Source organism: Salmo salar, chromosome ssa06 (genome assembly GCF_905237065.1).
Source record: "Salmo salar chromosome ssa06, Ssal_v3.1, whole genome shotgun sequence".
Lineage (NCBI taxonomy): Eukaryota > Metazoa > Chordata > Actinopteri > Salmoniformes > Salmonidae > Salmo > Salmo salar.
The window spans coordinates 75150956-75173002 of NC_059447.1; the positions used below are offsets into that span (position 1 = coordinate 75150956).

Genomic DNA, 22047 nt, shown 5'->3' on the forward strand with positions numbered 1-22047 from the left:
AGGAATCTTTACTCCATGTCGCCGACTAAGTTTTTCTAACTCCAAACTTCCGCGAGTGGCCATTGCAACCAGCCCCACCCGCTGGTTGTGCCCTCGCGAAAACCAACCTCAACGATCCCACCACCCCTATACGTGCTTAGTGATATTTAGACAAGATACCCTTAAAACAACTAAACTAATCAATATATATATATATGTGTATATATATATGTGTATATATATATATATATATATGTGTATATATATATGTGTGTATATATATATATGTGTGTATATATATATATATATATATATATATATATATATATATATATATACACATACACGTATATACACCCAATAGAGTGAAAATAATTCCAGTCACTCTCACAATCACTCCTGCTTCACGACTCACTCCCAGCATGCACTCCAACGAGAGAGAGAGAGAGAGAGAGAGAGAGAGAGAGAGAGAGAGAGAGAGAGAGAGAGAGAGAGAGAGAGAGAGAGAGAGAGAGAGAGAGAGAGAGAGAGAGAGAGAGAGAGAGAGAGAGAGAGAGAGAGAGAGAGAGAGAGAGAGAGAGAGAGAGAGAGAGAGAGAGAGAGAGAGAGAGAGAGGCCTCAGGACCAGAACATCCAATCAATCAGAATAAACCAAATTACAACACAGTCAAAACAAAACTACATTGCTTATTGGGAAGCAAACTGCAGTGCTATCTGGCCCTAAACGCTCAGTGAGCACAGCTTTGCCATTGAGAAGGGTAGACACAGGAAAACCTGGCTCCCTGTAGAGGAAAGGCTGTGCAAACACTGCACAACAGCAGAACCTGAGACGGAGCTGCATTTCCTGACAAAATGTCAAGAATATAAAACAATTAGAGAGTGTCATTTCCACAAATTTGAAACCCTTATTAAAGGTTTCAAAGACCTCTCTGATGAGAGTAGGCTACCTGTCCTGTTGGGGGAGGACACAGAGAGTTGTGGGTTGGCAGCGCACTACATTGCTGCCTGCCATAAGTTGAGGGACAGTGTCTGACAGACCAATCAACCTGCACATGTCCTCTACTGTATGCTTATTGTTATTGTTCAATGTATGGTTATTTTGACCCTTGGTTATTGTTGTTACTGTTGTCCCGTTGACAATATTGATTCTTATTATTTTCATATTGTAAATATCCAAAGTAAGCTTTGGCAATATGTACATTGTTACGTCATGCCAATAAAGCGAATTGAAGAGAGAGAGAGAGTGTCACGCCCTGTCACGCCCTGACCATAGAGAGCCCTTGGTTCTCTATGTTATAGTAGGTCAGGGCGTGACTGGGGGTGTTCTATGTTGTTTATTTCTATGTTGGTGTGCTTGGTATGGTTCCCAATCAGAGGCAGCTGTTTAGCGTTGTCTCTGATTGGGGATCATATTTAGGCAGCCATTTCCACACTGTGTTTTGTGGGATCTTGTTTTTGTGTAGGTGCCTGTTTCCACTTCACTGTTTTTGTATTTTGCTAAGTTTCACGTTATAATAAAGATGTGGAACGCTACTCACGCTGCGCCTTGGTCCAATCATTACAACGAGCGTGACAAAGAGAGAGAGAGAGAGAGAGAGAGAAAAAGAAACAGACAGAGAGAGAGAAAAGAGAGAGAGAGAAAAAAAATAGACAGAGAGAGAGAGATGAATGGGTGTGGACAGGGAAGGAGAGAAGAGCGAGAGAGAATAGAGAGAGAGAGTGGCTCAGTTGGTAGAGTATGGTGTTTGCAACGCCAGCATGGTGTGTGCAACGCCAGGGTTGTGGGTTCAACTCCCACGGGGGCCAGTACAAAAAAAAAAAAAAAATGCATGAAATGTATGCATTCACTACTGTAAGTCGCTCTGGATAAATGACTAAAATGTAAATGTAAAAAATGAGAGAGAGAGTGATATGGAATGGGCGTGGACAGGGAGGGAGAGATAGAGAGTGATATGGGCGTGGACAGGGAGGGAGAGATAGAGAGTGATGTGGACAGGGAGGGAGAGATAGAGAGTGATATGGAATGGGCGTGGACAGGGAGGGAGAGATAGAGAGAGAGCGATATGGAATGGGCGTGGACAGGGAGGGAGAGTGATATGGAATGGGCGTGGACAGGGAGGGAGAGATAGAGAGAGTGATATGGAATGGGTGTGGACAGGGAGGGAGAGATAGAGAGAGAGTGATATGGAATGCGTGTGGACAGGGAGAGAGAGAGTGATATGGAATGGGCGTGGACAGGGAGGGAGAGATAGAGAGAGAGTGATATGGAATGCGTGTGGACAGGGAGAGAGAGAGTGATATGGAATGGGTGTGGACAGGGAGGGAGAGATAGAGAGTGATATGGAATGGGCGTGGACAGGGAGGGAGAGATAGAGAGAGAGAGTGATATGGAATGGGCGTGGACAGGGAGGGAGAGATAGAGAGTGATATGGAATGGGTGTGGACAGGGAGGGAGAGATAGAGAGTGATATGGAATGGGTGTGGACAGGGAGAGAGAGAGAGAGAGTGATATGGAATGGGTGTGGACAGGGAGGGAGAGAAAGAGAGTGATGTGGACAGGGAGGGAGAGAAAGAGAGTGATATGGAATGGGTGTGGACAGGGAGATAGAGAGTGATATGGAATGGGCGTGGACAGGGAGGGAGGGAGAGAGAGAGAGTGATATGGAATGGGTGTGGACAGGGAGGGAGAGATAGAGAGTGATATGGAATGGGTGTGGACAGGGAGATAGAGAGTGATATGGAATGGGCGTGGACAGAGAGAGAGAGAGTGATATGGAATGGGCGTGGACAGGGAGGGAGAGATAGAGAGTGATATGGAATGGGCGTGGACAGGGAGAGATAGAGAGTGATATGGATATCTCTGAGGGAGAGAGAGTGATATGGAATGGGCGTGGACAGGGAGAGAGAGAGTGATATGGAATGGGCGTGGACAGGGAGGGAGAGATAGAGAGTGATATGGAATGGGTGTGGACAGGGAGATAGAGAGTGATATGGAATGCGTGTGGACAGGGAGAGAGAGAGTGATATGGAATGGGCGTGGACAGGGAGGGAGAGATAGAGAGTGATATGGAATGGGCGTGGACAGGGAGAGATAGAGAGTGATATGGATATCTCTGAGGGAGAGAGAGTGATATGGAATGGGCGTGGACAGGGAGAGAGAGATAGAGAGAGAGAGTGATATGGAATGGGCGTGGAGGGAGAGAGGAGGAGTGTGTGCTAGAGGGAATAGGTGATGAGAAGGAGGGATCGAGAGTGTGTGTCCTCTGGCATAGCTGTCTCTCAGTGGGTGTGTTCAGGTGACCTTGTCCTGCTAATCTTCTAGTCAAATTTGCTTCACACCAACAGCACGCTAGACTCTTAATGAGCACACACACACACACCTTCAACATCACTCTCAAAGACACACACCTTCAACATCACTCTTAAAGACACACACCTTCAACATCACTCTTAAAGACACACACCTTCAACATCACTCTCAAAGAGCTGTCGTTACACCACAGGGGCACTCTGTCCTAGCGTTAGCGCTGTCGTTGCACCACAGGGGCACTCTGTCCTAGCGTTAGCGCTGTCGTTGCACTCTGTCCTAGTGTTAGAGCTGTCGTTGCACCACAGGGGCACTCTGTCCTAGCGTTAGAGCTGTCGTTGCACCACAGCTCTAACACCACTAGTGTTAGAGCTGTGAATCAAATTGTCTTTTTATCTTAACACTATTATCGTCACTGACAAGGTTGCACTTGCGATGGTCATGGTATGCGGTAGTATTGCATTCCCTAATTGTAAGTCACTCTGGATAAGAGGGTCTGCTGAATGACTAAGTTATAGCAATGTTATTGTGAACTCTGGGTCTGATTGATCTGGACTGTAATCTATATCTATACCATTACCACACAGTATTGCTTTAGTGTGGAGGCTATTATCCTATGCACCTACACACTGCCCCAGCTGTCCTCCTACTTCAGATCAAATCAATCTTTAATCATACAGCATATTTCAGACATGGAATGAAACGTAATGTACTTTACAGGGGGAAAACAAAAAGAAACAACTGAAATGAAAAGCTGAAATATTTATTCCAGAACAAACATAATATAAAAAAACAAACTATGATAAAGTGAACAACTAAAAAGCACACTAAGGAAAAGCAGTTTCAGCCCCCCTCTGCTTCTCAGGCAGGTAATTCCAGAGCCTGGGGGCATAATAACTAAAGGCTGCCTCTCCATGCCTCTTGGTCCTAGGCTATGGGATAGTTAAAAGGCCAGTGCCATTTTGGGTGCACATTCATGGATTGATATAAAAACCAATAAAACTCATCACATTTTGCGGGGGTAGGATCCATCATGCCATCAATGGTCAAGAAGATCGCTCTCAAATTATTCTGATTATTAGTGATCAAGTTAGAAAATGAGCCCGTCTGGCATTTCTAATTGCCTTGTTATATACGCCAAGTTGTTCTCTCAGAATATCATAATGGACCTGCAACTTTGACTTTCTCCACTTCCACTCTGCCTTCTGCAATTTCTCTTTCCTCACTCATCCAAGTGCCTTTCCATTTGGATGTGGCCTTTTTCAACTTTACTGGAGCATTGGCATCAATGGTTGAGTTGCTATTCAAGTTATCAACTAAATCATCATACACTCAATAGAAGCTGTAGCAACTTCAGAGGTAAGATAGAGTTTCTTAATAACGCTACTTTAATGTATAGCTGGAATGGAGTAGATAGTCCCTGTCTCGTCCTCTTCTGAGCAGGCGACAGAAAATGTGGAAAGCATGACTGTCACCCTCTCACGTACACTTTCTCTCTCTCACACGCACACACTTGCACACACACACACACACACACACACACACACACACACACACACACACACACACACACACACACACACACACACACACACACACACACAAACCCCAACATTTGCACACACATAGTGCTGGGGCCATGGCTCAACGTGCAGGAGCCCTGTGCAGTCGTCATGGAAACGCTCATTCTACCCCCCTCCACCCTTCCCCATCTTCTCCTCTCCACAACTCTCTCCGCGATCTTTTAATTTGAAACCTGATGACTCAACCCAGGGATAGTAACTGCCTGGTGATGGTCTGGAGAAAGAGAGAGAGAAGGAGGGACAGAGAGATAGAGAGAATGGGCCAAATTGATCCGGCTGTATAGCTCCTGATTCTGGACACAAAAATATCCCCCTCTCCTCCCTCTCTCTCTATCCATCTCTCTCTCTCTCCCTCCCTCCCTCCCTCCCCCACCCTTCTCTCAGACTGTGGGCGGTCATGGCTTCCCTCATCACTGCCTTTGATCTGCACCTCTCTCCACTCGTCAGGTTCGCATCAATAATGCACACACACACACACACACACACACACACACACACACACACACACACACACACACACACACACACACACACACACACACACACACACGGCCCACAGGGAACACACTGTTATTCCCAGAGGAAAGTGGATGCAGTGAGATGAAGCCTGTCATCACACTTTTTTTTGTGTCTGCGTGTGTGTCTGTGTGTGTGTCGGTGCCTGTGTGTCTGAGTGTGTGTCTGTGTGTGTGTCGGTGCCTGTGTGTCTGCGTGTGTGTCTGTGTGTGTGTGTGTGTCTATGTGTGTGTCTACGTGTGTGTGTCTGCATGTGTGTCTGTGTATGTGTCTGTGTGCATGTGTCTATGTCTGTGTGTCTGTGTGTGCATGTGTCTATGTCTGTGTGTCTGTGTGTCTCTGTGTGTGTGTGTTACGTGTATGTCTGTGTACGTGCCTGTGTGTCTGTCTGTATGTCTGCATGTGTGTCTGTGTGTCTGTCTGTGTGTCTGTGTGTCTGCGTGTGTGTCTGTGTGTGTGTATATGCCTGTGTGTCTGTGTGTGTGTGTCTATGTGTGTGTCTACGTGTGTGTGTCTGTATGTGTATGTGCCTGTGTGTCTGTGTGTGTCTGTATGTGCATGTGTCTATGTCTGTGTGTCTGTGTGTCTCTGTGTGTGTGTGTGTGTGTGTGTTCCGTGTATGTCTGTCTGTGTGTCTGCATGTGTGTCTGTGTGTCTGTCTGTGTGTCTGCGTGTGTGTCTGTGTATATGCCTGTGTGTCTGTGTGTGTGTGTCTGTGTGTGTGTGTGTGTGTGTGTGTGTGTGTGTGTGTGTGTGTGTGTGTCTATGTGTGTGTCTACATGTGTGTGTGTCTGTATGTGTATGTGCCTGTGTGTCTGTGTGTGTGTCTGCATGTGCATGTGTCTGTGTCTGTGTGTCTATGTGTGTGTGTGTGTTACATGTATGTCTGTGTATGTGCCTGTATGTCTGCATGTGTGTCTGTGTGTCTGTGTGTGTGTCTGCGTGTGTGTCTGTGTGTGTGTCTGCGTGTGTGTCTGTGTGTGTGTCTGTGTGTGTGTCTGCGTGTGTGTCTGTGTGTGTGTCTGTGTGTGTGTCTGCGTGTGTGTCTGTGTGTCTGCGTGTGTGTCTGCGTGTGTGTCTGTGTGTGTGTGTGTGTCTGCGTGTGTGTCTGCGTGTGTGTCTGCGTGTGTGTCTGCGTGTGTGTCTGCATGTGTGTCTGCGTGTGTATCTGTGTGTGTGTGTGTGTTACGTGCCAGGATACACTGCTGCCTCCCTGTGCTGTTGGATGACAGGCTGCTGTTTAAGCTCAAACCATGCAGGTTCCTCTCTGGGCTGAATTGTCAGGATGTGTGTGGGTGTGTGAGTGTCAGTGTTGAAGAATTAAGCTGGCATGGGTTATTGTCCCTCTTGAAAGGTTTCACATCTCTTGTTGTCCTGCTGGAAACAATCCCCTCTACATAAGTGTTTGATAGTTCCACGTCATCACAACGAGTCAGCTCTATAGATCAGCATGACTATGACAAAATAAGAGGCAGAGGGAGAAAGCACATTAGAGGGAGAGCGAGGGAGGGAGGGAATGGGATATGTATGGGGAGGAAGAGAGAGAAGAGAGAGAAGCCAGCCGTATGAAATCCATCCTTTTTAACATCTCTCTCTTTCTCTCTCTCTTTAATCTTTCTTTTTCTCTTTTTCTCTATTTCTCTATTTCTCTCTCTCTCTATTTCTCTCTCTATATATATATACAAATAAAGGGAAATAAAGGGAACACTTAAACAACACAATGTAACTCCAAGTCAATCACACTTCTGTGAAATCAAACTGTCTTCTTAGGAAGCAACACTGATTGACAATAAATTTCACATGCTGTTGTGCAAATGGAATAGACAACAGGTGGAAATTATAGGCAATAAGCAAGACACCCCCAATAAAGGAGTGGTTCAGCAGGTGGTGACCACAGACCACTTCTCAGTTCCTATGCTTCCTGGCTGATGTTTTGGTCACTTTTGAATGCTGGCGGTGCTTTCACTCTAGTGCTAGCATGAAACGGAGTCTACAACCCACACAAGTGGCTCAGGTAGTGCAGCTCATCCAGGATGGCACATCAATGCGAGCTGTGGTAAGAAGGTTTGCTGTGTCTGTCAGTGTAGTGTCCAGAGCATGGAGGCGCTACCAGGAGACAGGCCAGTACATCAGGAGACGTGGAGGAGGCCGTAGGAGGGCAACAACCCAGCAGCAGGACTGCTACCTCCGCCTTTGTGCAAGGAGGAGCAGGAGGAGCACTGCCAGAGCCCTGCAAAATGACCTCCAGCAGGCCACAAATGTGCATGTGTCTGCTCAAACGGTCAGAAACAGACTCCATGAGGGTGGTATGAGGGCCCGACGTCCACAGGTGGGGGTTGTGCTTACAGCCCAACACTGTGCAGGATGTTTGGCATTTGCCAGAGAACACCAAGTTTGGCAAATTCGCCACTGGCGCCCGGTGCTCTTCACAGATGAAAGCAGGTTCACACTGAGCACGTGACAGACGTGACAGAGTCTGGAGACGCCGTGGAGAACGTTCTGCTGCCTGCAACATCCTCCAGCATGACCGGTTTGGTGGTGGGTCAGTCATGGTGGGGTGGCATTTCTTTGGGGGGCCGCACAGCCCTCCATGTGCTCGCCAGAGGTAGCCTGACTGCCAGTAGGTACCGAGATGAGATCCTCAGACCCCTTGTGAGACCATATGCTGGTGCGGTTGGCCCTGGGTTCCTCCTAATGCAAGACAATGCTAGACCTCATGTGGCTGGAGTGTGTCAGCAGTTCCTGCAAGAGGAAGGCATTGATGCTATGGACTGGCCCGCCCGTTCCCCAGACCTGAATCCAATTTAGCACATCTGGGACATCATGTCTCGCTCCATCCACCAACGCCACGTTGCACCACAGACTGTCCAGGAGTTGGTGGATGCTTTAGTCCAGGTCTGGGAGGAGATCCCTCAGGAGACCATCCGCCACCTCATCAGGAGCATGCCCAGGCGTTGTAGGGAGGTCATACAGGCACGTGGAGGCCACACACACTACTGAGCCTCATTTTGACTTGTTTTAAGGACATTACATCAAAGTTGGATCAGCCTGTAGTGTGGTTTTCCACTTTAATTTTGAGTGTGACTCCAAATCCAGACCTCCATAGGTTGATAAATTGGATTTCCATTGATTATTTTTGTGTGATTTTGTTGTCAGCACATTCAACTATGTAAAGAAAAAAGTATTTAATAAGATTATTTATTTCATTCAGATCTAGGATGTGTTGTTTAAGTGTTCCCTTTATTTTTTTGAGCAGTGTATATATTTATCTTTCTCTCTATTGCTCACTCTCTCTCTTTCTCTCTCTTTTACTCTCTCTCTTTCTCGCTCTCTTTCACTCTCTCTCTCTCTCTCTCTCACTCTCTCTCTATTTCTCTCTCTTTCTCTTTCTCTCCATTCTGTTCTTCATTATACCTCAGCTGTGGATCACTGCAGGCCATTTCCAGAGTTATGCCCATTACAATGGAAATAATGGAAATGGAGCTAACCCCCCCCCCCCCTCCCCCTCCCCCCACACACACACAGCCTTCCTCCTGTCCTGCCTCCCCATTTCAGAGCAGTGACCCCTCTTTCACCTCCTGGTCATGGTAATTGGTAATTACACACAGTGTGGCTTATATCACAAGAGTGGCCTGGAACTACTGGGCTTGAAACTGGTCTGGCACTTTTATGTGCTACCTAATCCCTTTTAAAGTACCTTGAAGACTCCCTGTCTGCGTCCCAAATGGCACTCTATTCCCTATTTAGTGCACTATAGTGCATCTTAAGCCTAAGTTCATCTTTAGAACCATACGATCACAATACGATCCTATATTTCTAACGATGATCTTAGCCTTAAGATGCTTTTGGGAAACCGCGCCCTGGTCAAAAATGGTGCACTAGGTAGGGAATAAGTTGACATTCGGGACGCAGACCCAGAGGTAGCTCCTAGATTTACGCTGACACCCAGCAGGGCTGGGGAACACAGATGGCTCCTGAATCTCTAATGCTGGATGTTCTATGTCAGTGGTGGCCTAACTGTTCCTGGAGATCTACTCTCCTGCAGGTTTGTTCCAGCTAATCAGCTGCTCGGTGTAGTTGAGGGTTAACACAGTTTACCCACCTTTTTTTGAGCCCAAAAGTTCACCCACCTTTTGCGGAAAATTGCATTAAAAGTATAGGGAGCTTTTTTCACTGCGACAGATGATCAGAGTTTACCCACCTATTTTACATCCAGGACCTTGATTGTGTAGGGCTGGAGCAAAAGCCTGCAGACCCAGTACAGTAGCTCTCCGGGAGTAGGCCATCTCTGTTATACCTGTTGACTGCTGCTATGATTCTGCTGCTGTGATTCCACTGGAGTACTGAGAAGCAGCAAGAAGCCATATTAACACACACACACATTCTGTTAGACAACACTGTTGGAGGAGGCTCAGCTCCCCAGTATCTCAGATCTTCCATTGAGAGGGACGGTGGAAGAACAGAGGGATGGTGAAAGGAAGGGGACTGACCGAAAGAGAGAAAGAAAGAGAGGGCCTGAGACCCCGCCAGCTCCACCTGCTCCTCCTCTACATCCTTCCATCCTCCTCTCCTCCATCATCCCTCCATCCTTGTGACTTTTAATTACCTCAGCTGTCACTTCCCACCAGATGATAATGAGGTGTGGCGTTTGTCACACACCTTGTCCCCGACACACACCCTGTCTCCAACACACACACCTCGACCCGATGGCAATGAACACACTCGTACATACTCTCTCACGTACACACACACACAAACACACACACACGTACACACACACTGAAACACACCCACCCATCAACCATTGACTGATGGCCACCCACCACATTCCACCTCACACCCTCCTGCTCCACCCCACCCAACATCTTCACACCTAGGAACCATCAGAGCTGGGAGAGAGATGACCGCTTTTATCAAAAGACCTCAGTGCCTATGATTAACAGGGGGACAGTGCACGCTGCAGACAGTCCCTTTCTAAGTAGGTCAGGCGTGGAGAGGAGAGGAGAGGAGAGGAGAGGAGAGGAGAGGAGAGGAGAGGAGAGGAGAGGAGAGGAGAGGAGAGGAGAGGAGAGGAGAGGAGAGGAGAGGAGAGGAGAGGAGAGGAGAGGAGAGGAGAGGAGAGGAGAGAGGGGCTGCAGAGCAAAGCGTCTAGCCATCTGGCTGAATATCGTCTCAGTGAAAAACACTCTTCCTGGAAGGTCACCTTGTAGAGTGTGGTCAAATCAGGGCAGAGACTGTATGAATGCACAAACCTTGGAGAGTGTGGTTGGGTCAGGCTAGAGATAACCTCAGGCTTGGTCAGCAAGGGAGTTAGAAAAGCTGAATCAGAATAGAACTTTACTGACCCAGGTGATGGAGAACTGCCTTTGGCTTCACTTCATAAGGAACATGAAATCATCTTATCACATATCATTATCACTGCTCACCACACCTGCCCTCTAGTGGGACTGAATTCATTCCTCTCTCCTCCCGACATCCCTTTCTTCTCTCCTCATTCCCATTCCTACAGATGTAGGATCTTAATTTGACCAGTTTCTCACAGCAGGAAAATAATCCTGCAGCAACAGGAAATGTGAATTATTGCGTTGATTATAATTAATGGAGCTTTTCGGGGGGGTTGATACATTGTTTGTTAGGGAAAATCAAGTCTGAAAATTTGGGGTGGAAATTTCAAACTTTAGAAGTCTTTTTAAACCTTGAATACACTACAAGTTTGAATTTCCTGCTGTGCCAGAAATTTTCTGCAACAACACGGTGATCAAATTAAGATCCTACACTTGTAGTTGGATAACATTCTTCCCTCTCCTTCTCTCCCCTGTCCTCCAGTGGGATAGAGTCTTCATCCCTCTCTCCTTCTCTCCCCAGTCCTCCAGTGGGATAGAATTTTCATCCCTCTCTCTTCTTTCCTTTCCATGTCCTTTAGTGAAATCGCCTCTTCACTCGGTATCACACTTGAATATCTCTTCTATTTCATCCCATGACTACTGTATCTTCCTCTCTAGCCTATAATGATCTAACGTCCAGGCTGAGGCTAGCTTGTCCTGCCTGCCTGCCTCTTTTTACCGAACAGTTTACCCACCTTTTGCAGAAAAATGTATTGAATGTATAAGCAGCGTAACTTTTTTCACCACCACCGGCGATCAGAGTTTACCCACCCTTTTTTTTACCACTACATAACAAATCTATTCACACCTCTGGGCTTCTCTGTCAGTTTTATGAAGGTTTCAATGCCAGCCTTGTTCCTAGGTAAGACAAAGATACCCTCTAAGCCTAAAGTGCCCTCCAAGCTCATCAGTAAGCTCAGGGGCCTGGGTCTCGACACCTCCCTGTGCAACTGGGTCCTAGACTTCCTGACAAGCCGACCCCAGGTGGTAATTGTGGGCAACAACACCTCCACCATGCTGATCCTCAATACGGGGGCCCCACAGGGGTGTGTGCTCAGCCCCCTCCTGTACTCCCTGTTCACCCGTGACTGCATGGCCATGCATGCCTCCAACTCAACCATCAAGTTTGCTGACAACACAACAGTGGTAGGCCTGATTACCAACAATGACGAGACAGTCTACAGGGAGGAGGTGAGAACTCTGGCGGAGTGGTGCCAGTAAAACAACCTCTCCTTCAATGTCAACAAAACAAAGGAGCTGATCGTAGACTACAAGAGACAGCAGAGAGAGCACGCCCCCATCCACATCGCCACGCCCCCATCCATATCGCAAGGCCGCAGTGGAGAGGGTCAAAAGCTTCAAGTTCCTCGGAGTGCACATCACACAGGGGGGCTGAAGAAATACAGCCTGGCCCCTAAGAACCTCACAGACTTCTACCATCGACAGCATTCTGTCGGGCTGTGTCACATTCTGGTATGGCAACTGCACTGCCCGCAACCGCAGGGCTCTCCAAAGGGTGGTGCGGTCTGCCCAACGCATCACTGGGGGCACACTGCCTGTCCTCCAGGACACCTACATCATCCGATGTCACAGGAAGGCCAAGAAGATCATCAAGGACCTCAGACACCCGAGCCACGGCCTGTTCACCCCGGTACCATCTAGAAGGTGGAGACAGTACAAGTGCATCAAAGCTAGGACCAAGAGACAGCTTCTATCTCCAGGCCATCAGACTGTTAAACAGTCATCACTTGCCGGCCTCCGCCCGGTACTCTGCCCCTTAGAGACTGCTTCCCTATGTACAGTATATATGTGTGTATTGATATTGTATTGCTAAATATTATGGCACTATTGGAGCTAGAAACATAAGCATTTCTCTGCACCTGTGATAACCTCTCTAGGGGGTGTGGGACGCTACCGTCCCACCTGGCCAACATCCAGTGAAATTGCAGAGCGCCAAATTCAAAAACAGAAATACTCATTATAAGAATTCATAAAACATACAAGTGTTATACATCGGTTTAAAGATGAGCTTCTTGTTAATCCAACCACGGTGTCAGATTTCAAAAAGGCTTTACGGCGAAAGCATACCATGCGATTATCTGAGAACAGAGCCCAGCAGACAAATCATTACAAACAGTTACCAGCCAAGTAGAGGAGTTACACAAGTCAGAAATAGTGATGAAGTTAATCACTTACCTTTGATGATCTTCGTATGGTTACACTCACAAGACTCCCATTTACTCAATAAATGTTTGTTTTGTTCGATAAAGTCCCTCTTTATATCCAAAAACCTCCGTTTAGTTTGCGCGTTTTGTTCAGTAATCCACAGGCTCAAACGCAGTCACAACAGACAGATGGACAGTCCAAAAAGTATCAGTAAAGTTCGTAGAAACATGTCAAACTGTCACGTCCTGGCCAGTATAAGGTTAATTGTTTTTGTAGTTTGGTCAGGACGTGGCAGAGGGTATTTGTTTTATGTGGTTCGGGGTGGGTGATTGTTCTGTGTTGAGCCTATGCTTTGCAGACTGTCAGTTTATCGTTCGTTTTCTTGTTTGTTGTTTTTGTATTCGTGTTGATTTAATTAAATGTTCAAAATGAACAACTGCACACCTGCTGCGTATTGGTCTACCTTTTCTGATGACGATTTCGCATTATCGTCAGAAGACGAAGATACTTGTGACACAAACGATGTTTATAATCAATCCTCAGGTTGTTTTTATTCATAATAAGCAATAACATTACAACAGGACAAAAGCTTTGTCAATATAAAAGGAAAACAAGAAAGGCGTGCTCTCGGACGTGCGCATGAAAAACCTCTGGGACACTGAATGGTCCACTCATTCAAAGTGGTCTTACTCCCTCATTTTTCAGATTACAAGCCTGAAACAATTTCTAAAGACTGTTGACATCTAGTGGAAGCCATAGGAAGTCCAATTTGAGTCCTAAGTCAATGGATACTGTAATGGCATTCAATAGAAAACTACAAAATAAAAAAATCCCACTTCCTGGATGGATTTCTCTCAGGTTTTCACCTGCCATATCAGTTCTGTTATATTCACAGACATTATTTTAACAGTTTTGGACACTTTAGAGTGTTTTCTATCCAAATCTACCAATTATATGCATATCCTAGCTTCTGGGCCTGAGTAGCAGGCAGTTTACTTTGGACACGCTTTTCATCCGGAGGTGAAAATAGTGCCCCCTACCCTAGTGAAGATAACATCTGCAATCTGTTTACGTGACCAATAAACTTGGATTTGATTTGATTTCTGATCTAGTTCGATGTGACCCAAGTTAAGGAAAAAAAGACATGTTTGGATTTGAATAGACCCACTCTCAAGAATGTTTCCTTGGATTGGAGTGGGTCTGAGGTTTATTAATATTGGATCACTTCACTAAAGTTTGATTGTGTATGAAAGGTCTATTACCAGCAACTCTCAGTTAATTCCTCACAGACAGCCATATCCCTGACCATTAGCCCACAGGTCATTTGGTGACATATTAATTGTAGGATTGTTTGATGAGCAAGTAATCCTACAAAAATCTGACCTTTATTGACAAACTCTCCTTTGTTTTTCTGCCTGACTTTACCTCTGTGAGATCATAGACTTATGTAAATCTGCTTGTCTTCCATCTCCTGTAATGCTGAAAAGCAGATGTAGCTCTTAGATCCTTAGACTCTTAGATTGTGACGTGGTTCATCTTTGCTGCTCTCCTTTAATTACGACCCTCCCCTGGGATGCAGCAGGGTAGTTAAACAGAAAAATCAGCATTAAAGCAATTATTGGATAAGAATGAATACAATCCTGTCATCTGTAATCATTAGGGGAGGATATGCCTGGGAGAAAAACAGACTCTCTGTCTGTCCGTCAGAAGGCAGGGAGCTCAGAAGAACATGGGAGCCTACATTCACGATTAATGATTCACATCTCTTTCATTCCTTTGTTACTAATTGAGGTATAGAAAATTGAACAAAAGAAAACAGGGAACAAGAAAAGTACCTTAATCCATCATATAGACTACCCAGTTAGCCCCACAACAACCATTGGCCCACCTGTTGACCAGTAACAACTACCCTGCTGGTCCACATCAGTCATCACCAATCACTGACACCATATTCAGTTCTCCTCTTCAGCTACAGAGTACCAGAAGTAACCAGGACGTATTCAGTATATTATTATGTAGGCCCACTCTGTTGGTTCTGTAGACGCATACTGCAGCTCTCCCTATAGCTGCAGAGTGAGCTGGACCAGGAGTTCTCTTTGTTGCTGTAGTTCTGTTGGTTCTGTGGTTCTATCTGATTCTGTAGTACACCCATACTCGGTCCTGTCCTCTCCATATAGACCAGTGGAGGCTGCTGAGGGGAGAACGGCTCATAATAATGGCTGGAACGGAGCAAATGGAATGGCATCAAACACGTGTTTGGTCTATTTTATACCGTTCCACTAATTCCGCTCCAGCCATTACCACGAGCCCGTCCTCCCCAATTAAGGTGCCACCAACCTCCTGTGCTATAGACCCATACACTCTCCTCTCCATATAGCTACCTATAGACCCATACTCTGTTCTCTCCTCTCCCTATAGCTACCTATAGACCCATATTCTGTTCTCTCCTCTCCATATAACTACCTATAGACCCATATTCTGATCTCTCCTCTCCCTATAGCTACCTATAGACCCATATTCTGTTCTCTCCTCTCCCTATAGCTACCTATAGACCCATATTCTGTTCTCTCCTCTCCCTATAGCTACCTATAGACCTATACTCTGATCTCTCCTCTCCCTATAGCTACCTATAGACCCATATTCTGTTCTCTCCTCTCCCTATAGCTACCTATAGACCCATATTCTGTTCTCTCCTCTCCCTATAGCTACCTATAGACCCATATTCTGATCTCTCCTCTCCCTATAGCTACCTATAGACCCATACTCTGATCTCTCCTCTCCCTATAGCTACCTATAGACCCATATTCTGATCTCTCCTCTCCCTATAGCTACCTATAGACCCATATTCTGTTCTCTCCTCTCCCTATAGCTACCTATAGACCCATATTCTGTTCTCTCCTCTCCCTATAGCTACCTATAGACCCATATTCTGTTCTCTCCTCTCCCTATAGCTACCTATAGACCCATATTCTGTTCTCTCCTCTCCCTATAGCTACCTATAGACCTATACTCTGATCTCTCCTCTCCCTATAGCTACCTATAGACCTATACTCTGATCTCTCCTCTCCCTATAGCTACCTATAGACCCATACTCTGATCTCTCCTCTCCCTATAGCTACCTATAGACCTATACTCTGATCTCTCCTCTCCCTATAGCTACCTATAGACCCATACTCTGATCTCTCCTCTCCCTATAGCTACCTATAGACCCATACTCTGATCTCTCCTCTCCCTATAGCTACCTATAGACCCATATTCTGTTCTCTCCTCTCCCTATAGCTACCTATAGACCCATACTCTGATCTCTCCTCTCCCTATAGCTACCTATAGACCCATATTCTGTTCTCTCCTCTCCCTATAGCTACCTATAGACCCATACTCTGATCTCTCCTCTCCCTATAGCTACCTATAGACCTATACTCTGATCTCTCCTCTCCCTATAGCTACCTATAGACCTATACTCTGATCTCTCCTCTCCCTATAGCTACCTATAGACCCATACTCTGATCTCTCCTCTCCCTATAGCTACCTATAGACCCATACTCTGATCTCTCCTCTCCCTATAGCTACCTATAGACCCATACTCTGATCTCTCCTCTCCATATAGCTACCTATAGACCCATACTCTGATCTCTCCTCTCCCTATAGCTACCTATAGACCCATACTCTGATCTCTCCTCTCCATATAGCTACCTATAGACCCATACTCTGATCTCTCCTCTCCATATAGCTACCTATAGACCCATACTCTGATCTCTCCTCTCCATATAGCTACCTATAGACCTATACTCTGATCTCTCCTCTCCATATAGCTACCTATAGACCCATACTCTGATCTCTCCTCTCCATATAGCTACCTATAGACCCATACTCTGATCTCTCCTCTCCATATAGCTGCAGAGTGAGCTGGACCAGGAGTACCAGGACAAGTTCAGACGGTTGCCTCTAGAGATCCAGGAGTTCGTCCATTACAGCAGCAAGGCCAAGCTTAGCGAAGACAGTCCCCATGGCAACCTGTCTGTCTCCTCGACGACCGAGAGGGTCAACCACAAGTCACAGTCGGAGGACGATACAGAAGACTCGTCGGAAAGAGTGTTTGACACGCCCCTTTAGGACAAATCTGAAATGCCACCCTATTCCCTACTGTCTATAGTGCACTACTTTTGGCCAGAGTCTCATATAAGAGTAGTGCACTATAGGCTGCCATTTCAGACACATCCAAAGTGTGATATTAGAGTAGTGCACTATAGGCTGCCATTTCAGACACATCCAAAGTGTGATATTAGAGTAGTGCACTATAGGCTGCCATTTCAGACACATCCAGAGTGTGATATTAGAGTAGTGCACTATAGGCTGCCATTTCAGACACATCCAGAGTGTGATATTAGAGTAGTGCACTGTAGGCTGCCATTTCAGACACATCCAGAGTGTGATATTAGAGTAGTGCACTATAGGCTGCCATTTCAGACACATCCAGAGTCTTTGAGACACCCCTCTAGAGACTAAACCACTCTCCTTCCTTTGAATTGGACAGTTCTGGTTGGTTGTTCTGGCTCGAGGTGAAAATTGCCACTCCAAGCACAGATCTAGGAACAGATTACCCTGCGCTCAATCCTAACTTTAACCAGTAGGGGTTCAAACAATGTCTGACCCTGGACCAGTAGTAGGGAGTACCTACTCTGTAGTTCTATTCAGATATGTAAATACTTGTTTTGTATTTGTGTGTTTTGTTGTTTTCCCCTGGAGCGGTGTGGATCTTTCAGTACAGGATATGGGTATTTTTGACTAGGCACTAACTATGCGCAGAAACAAAGTTACTTACTTGAACTATTGCACAGGTAGAATACTTTCTTTTTTTATGTTTTTAATATGTTCCTACTTTTTAAACAAGAAAAAGTATTAGGTGTTAGATTAGGTTCTCACAATGTTGACCAAGTGCAGGTCGGTCAGTGGTGCCAATGTTTTGATTTCACTGTGCACTTAGATGGTAATTAATAGTATCATTATGACATTGGCACTGCAATGTGAAGTGTTTGCACTTCACATTGTCCCAAGTAAAGTAAAGGCATGGTAAATTGAACTTCTTGTCCAAACACTGTGGACACAATCTTTATTTCAAATGAAGAATCCCTCCTCATGTATATTTTGCACTGAAGGCTTTCTACAGAACTAACTCTTCTATTCTCTTCTAACCCCCAAGCACTGAAGGCTTTCTACAGAACTAACTCTTCTATTCTCTTCTAACCCCCAAGCACTGAAGGCTTTCTACAGAACTAACTCTTCTATTCTCTTCTAACCCCCAAGCACTGAAGGCTTTCTACAGAACTAACTCTTCTATTCTCTTCTAACCCCCAAGCACTGAAGGCTTTTTGGTTTTATTTTGTCCTTTCAGAAGTAGGTCTACTCTATACTGTTTTTATCCTGTTTTGACCTGGCCAAGACGTACTTATTTTCTAGATTTCTTTTTTCATTTAAAAACATATTTTTGACACATTAGGTTCTATATTGTTAAATTGTTTATGGTTAATCCTGCCAGGGAGGGGTGGAGGGTGGGGAGGGGCTGAGGGATGGAAGGAGGGTCATGAGGATAAAGGGATTGAAGAAAGAGTAAATCATGTATCTGTATGTTCTTTACCAATTGTACATGCTAGCAGAAAATACATAACATAAATGTAAAATTAACTCAAACTGAAACTGCAAAAATGTTACTATGGATGAGATGACATTGTTTGTACAGTACAAGTGATAAACTACAGGTGTTGATATGAGATGAAAAGCAACATGACTATATCACTGCCCCTTACCAATGACTGAAATTGTAAACACACACACACACACACACACACACACACACACACACACACACACACTTGACCCATTAACAGAAGACACTAAAATGATGTCCCAGTTCTTTCACCTGTTGGAGCGGTTACTACATTACATTTAGAACCTACACACAGTTTTGTGATCACACGTCTACAGGTATACATGTCCCAACTGTTTATTCAATGGTTTTACTCCTTCTTTGGCAAGTAATTACTGCCTAAGACAGCCACCACAGATAAAGTTTGCAACATGGGAGTGGTAGATTTTAATTTCTAAATCAAACCATTGAAGGTAATTTCATGTCTGTGTAAAATATTGAGATCACCACCCTTTACGGGATCTTGAACACTATTGGTCCATACCTCTTTTGATATGTGACATCATACTTAACTAAACTGTCAATCAAAGACCCATATGATTTTTTTTTTTGTTTCCAATCTGTACAGTACCATACATACACCACATGTATCATGTCTGATATTGGAAAACTTATTTTAATTGATTAAAGGTCCAATGCAGCCGTTTTTATCTCAATATCAAATCCATTCTGGGTAACAATTAAATATCTTACTGTAATTGTTTTTAATAAAAATTGGCAAAAAGAAACAAAAATGTATTATTAGCAAAGAGTAATTTCTCAAGCAAGAATTTTGCTCGGACCTTCTGGGAGTGGTCTGAATGGGGAGGGGAAAACTGAAAACTAGCTGTTATTGGCAGAGAACTCTTTCTTATTGGTCTATTAACTAATTTAACGCCTGGTGATGCCACCAGGCAGGCCGAAACTCCATCCCACTAAAACAGACTGAAATATTTATTTTTTCAAACGGCTCTTTAGTGCTGAGCGATTAACCAACATTTTATTTTTGGTTATTAAACAACTGATTGACCAAAGTGGGGTCAATTACTTGAACTGTATTTAGTACATTTTTGTGACCCCAACGTGCCGTTTCTCTAGAGAGAAATCAAATCATTCACGAGAGAAATCTGAGAAATCAAGTCAAGAACTATGTGGGATGCTGGGCTGAAGGGAGTTGTAGTTTTCATTAAGCAAATATTCGACCTAGTTCAGCGAGGAAATGTGGTAATTAACTGCAATAACCACAATCCATTGCGCCAGTTTTTCCCGGCTTGAGATGGATCAGAGGAACAGGCAAAGCGAGAGGTTTCACTCTCACCAAAATCTGTCCAAGATAAGCCCAATGCGTTCCGATTGGCTTATTTTGGAGTTGTATAAATAAAGGTTAATCTTTTTTGTTGTTGTTGTTAAGCTTGTTGCCTGCCTTCCCGCCTTTGGGACAACGACTCCCATTGTTAGGGCATAGACATGAGCATCTCGTCATTGTATACAGATCTCTGAACGGATACACTTTTATGCCTGCTATGTTAGGTTAGATACACACAGAACGCATAAAACCACATGAGAGAGGAATGTGCATAACATAACAACGAGAGGGTCACGGACAGTTCGTGAAAGTATAGCTTATCTACTTTTAAGAACTAATTAAAAGATTTTATCAGACAGCTCTGCAGCATACTATACTTAGGCAGGCTAGCTAAATAGGATGACTAAAGACACAGTATGGGGAGCACATAACGTTAGATGGCCTGGCTGGCTGACTGCTACTGCCTGAACTGAGATTTACTTTAAGGAATGAAAAATAATAAAGTAATTAAATAACAACTAAGTAATATACACAACTGAATATTTGATTATTTCATAGTAATTTCCTATTATTCTGATGTTCTGATGTGGTCCCGTGTGGCTCAGTTGGTAGAGCGTGGTGTTTGCAATGCCAGGGTTGTGGGTTTGATTCCCACGGGGGACCAGTATGGGAAAAGAAATGTATGCATTCACTACTGTAAGTCGCTCTGGATAAGAGCGTCTGCTAAATGACTAAAATGTAAATGTAATGTTTGATGTGGACCTGACAGAGACAATGGAATATGTTCAATGTTTTGGCAATTGAATGTTCACTATTTTTGGTTTTAGAATTTCCATTAAAAAGCTCTAAAGTATTATTTCATAATACATTTCATGTTTAAAAAAATAATCGAAACCGAAATCAAAAACCGTGATAATTTTTTTTATAATCGAAACCGAACCAACCTCAAAAAGCACTAATCACTCAACACTACAGCTGTTACACTAAAAGGGCATTATCATAATTTTCACAATTTCACAGTATTATTCCAACCTCATAGCGTGGAAATATAAATAAAAGACAGAAAGATGTAGTTTTTGACTGCACTGGGCCTTGAATCATTTTAAAGTGAAGAATGACATAATAAAGTGTCAACAAGTACAACTTGGTTTCTATAAAGACGATTGTTATTGATGTGGGAGTCCTGTGCCTTTTGAATTGGTTTGCCTTGTTTTGATGTTGAATGTGTGAAATGCATCATTGTGTAAATTGCCATTGTATTATACAAAGCTGTCTGTTATTGAATAGACTGTGTGCACTTTTAGTACGGTAACACTACTGAGTAAAAAAACACTTGTGATAATGAACAGTATTTTGAGAAGTATCTCCTAAAAAAGACAATAATGCTAGACATGTATTTTTATTTTGTCGTGAACCACTTTAACAGTTTCTGTTCATCAACTTGTGTATGCATTTTGTTGTAAATGTGTGTATAATGTAAAGGCAAAACATTGAGACGAAGATGACGGGGATGATGATGGTGATGATGATGATGATCGTAGTAGAGTAGTGTAAAGGTAATCTGCTTGTAATTAATAAATGTGGCTATAATTGTACATTGCTAAAGTGAGCACTTGTCTTTGTGTTGATTTGTAGTTGCTATGATAGATGTTATTTCCTCCAATGCAGTTTCACTTCCTCCACTGTCCCTGTCCCTTGACTGCACTCAAATCAGTGGTCCTCTGATTGCAAACACAAGTGACTACCCGCTTGACAACGTGCAAACCAGTTGCGCCTCTGAAAATAATCTGATTCAATGGCGCTATTGGTGACATTTCAAGCTGTGGGGTGAGTTTACCCGGTATGATCTGCCTGAGTTATTCACATCCAGGCCTCAAGGTCTCAGTCCTGGATTATGGTGGGGGATGGGATGTATTTTTGAATGGCTTCTATTCAATACTGTGATGATGAGGACTCATGTGTGCCTGTTCACATATGATAAAAGAATAATGTGTTCAGTACAGAGGCCTTACTCTTCATTTACAGAGGGGTGTTGATTCCTGGTAATCCTCATATTCAATACATCACAATGTAAAAAAAAAAGTATACAGGAAAAAGACAGGGACAACAGTAAACCTACTTCA

The 22047-nt window shown here is 44.4% G+C and overlaps 1 protein-coding gene across 3 annotated transcripts in view; it reads left to right on the top strand.

The window, feature by feature from the left end:
• LOC106608062 (1-phosphatidylinositol 4,5-bisphosphate phosphodiesterase beta-1) overlaps positions 1-21533 on the top strand; it is a 278537-nt gene extending 257004 nt beyond the window's left edge. For 2 of the 3 annotated variants that reach the window (XM_045720987.1, XM_045720988.1), the window contains exon 33: positions 16830-21533. In XM_045720987.1, coding sequence (XP_045576943.1) covers positions 16830-17048 — 219 coding nt within the window. In that variant the 3' untranslated portion in view covers positions 17049-21533. The remainder of the gene's footprint in view (positions 1-16829) is intronic. The other variant, XM_045720989.1, reaches the window with a different exon arrangement.
• The last annotated feature ends 514 nt before the right edge of the window (positions 21534-22047 follow it).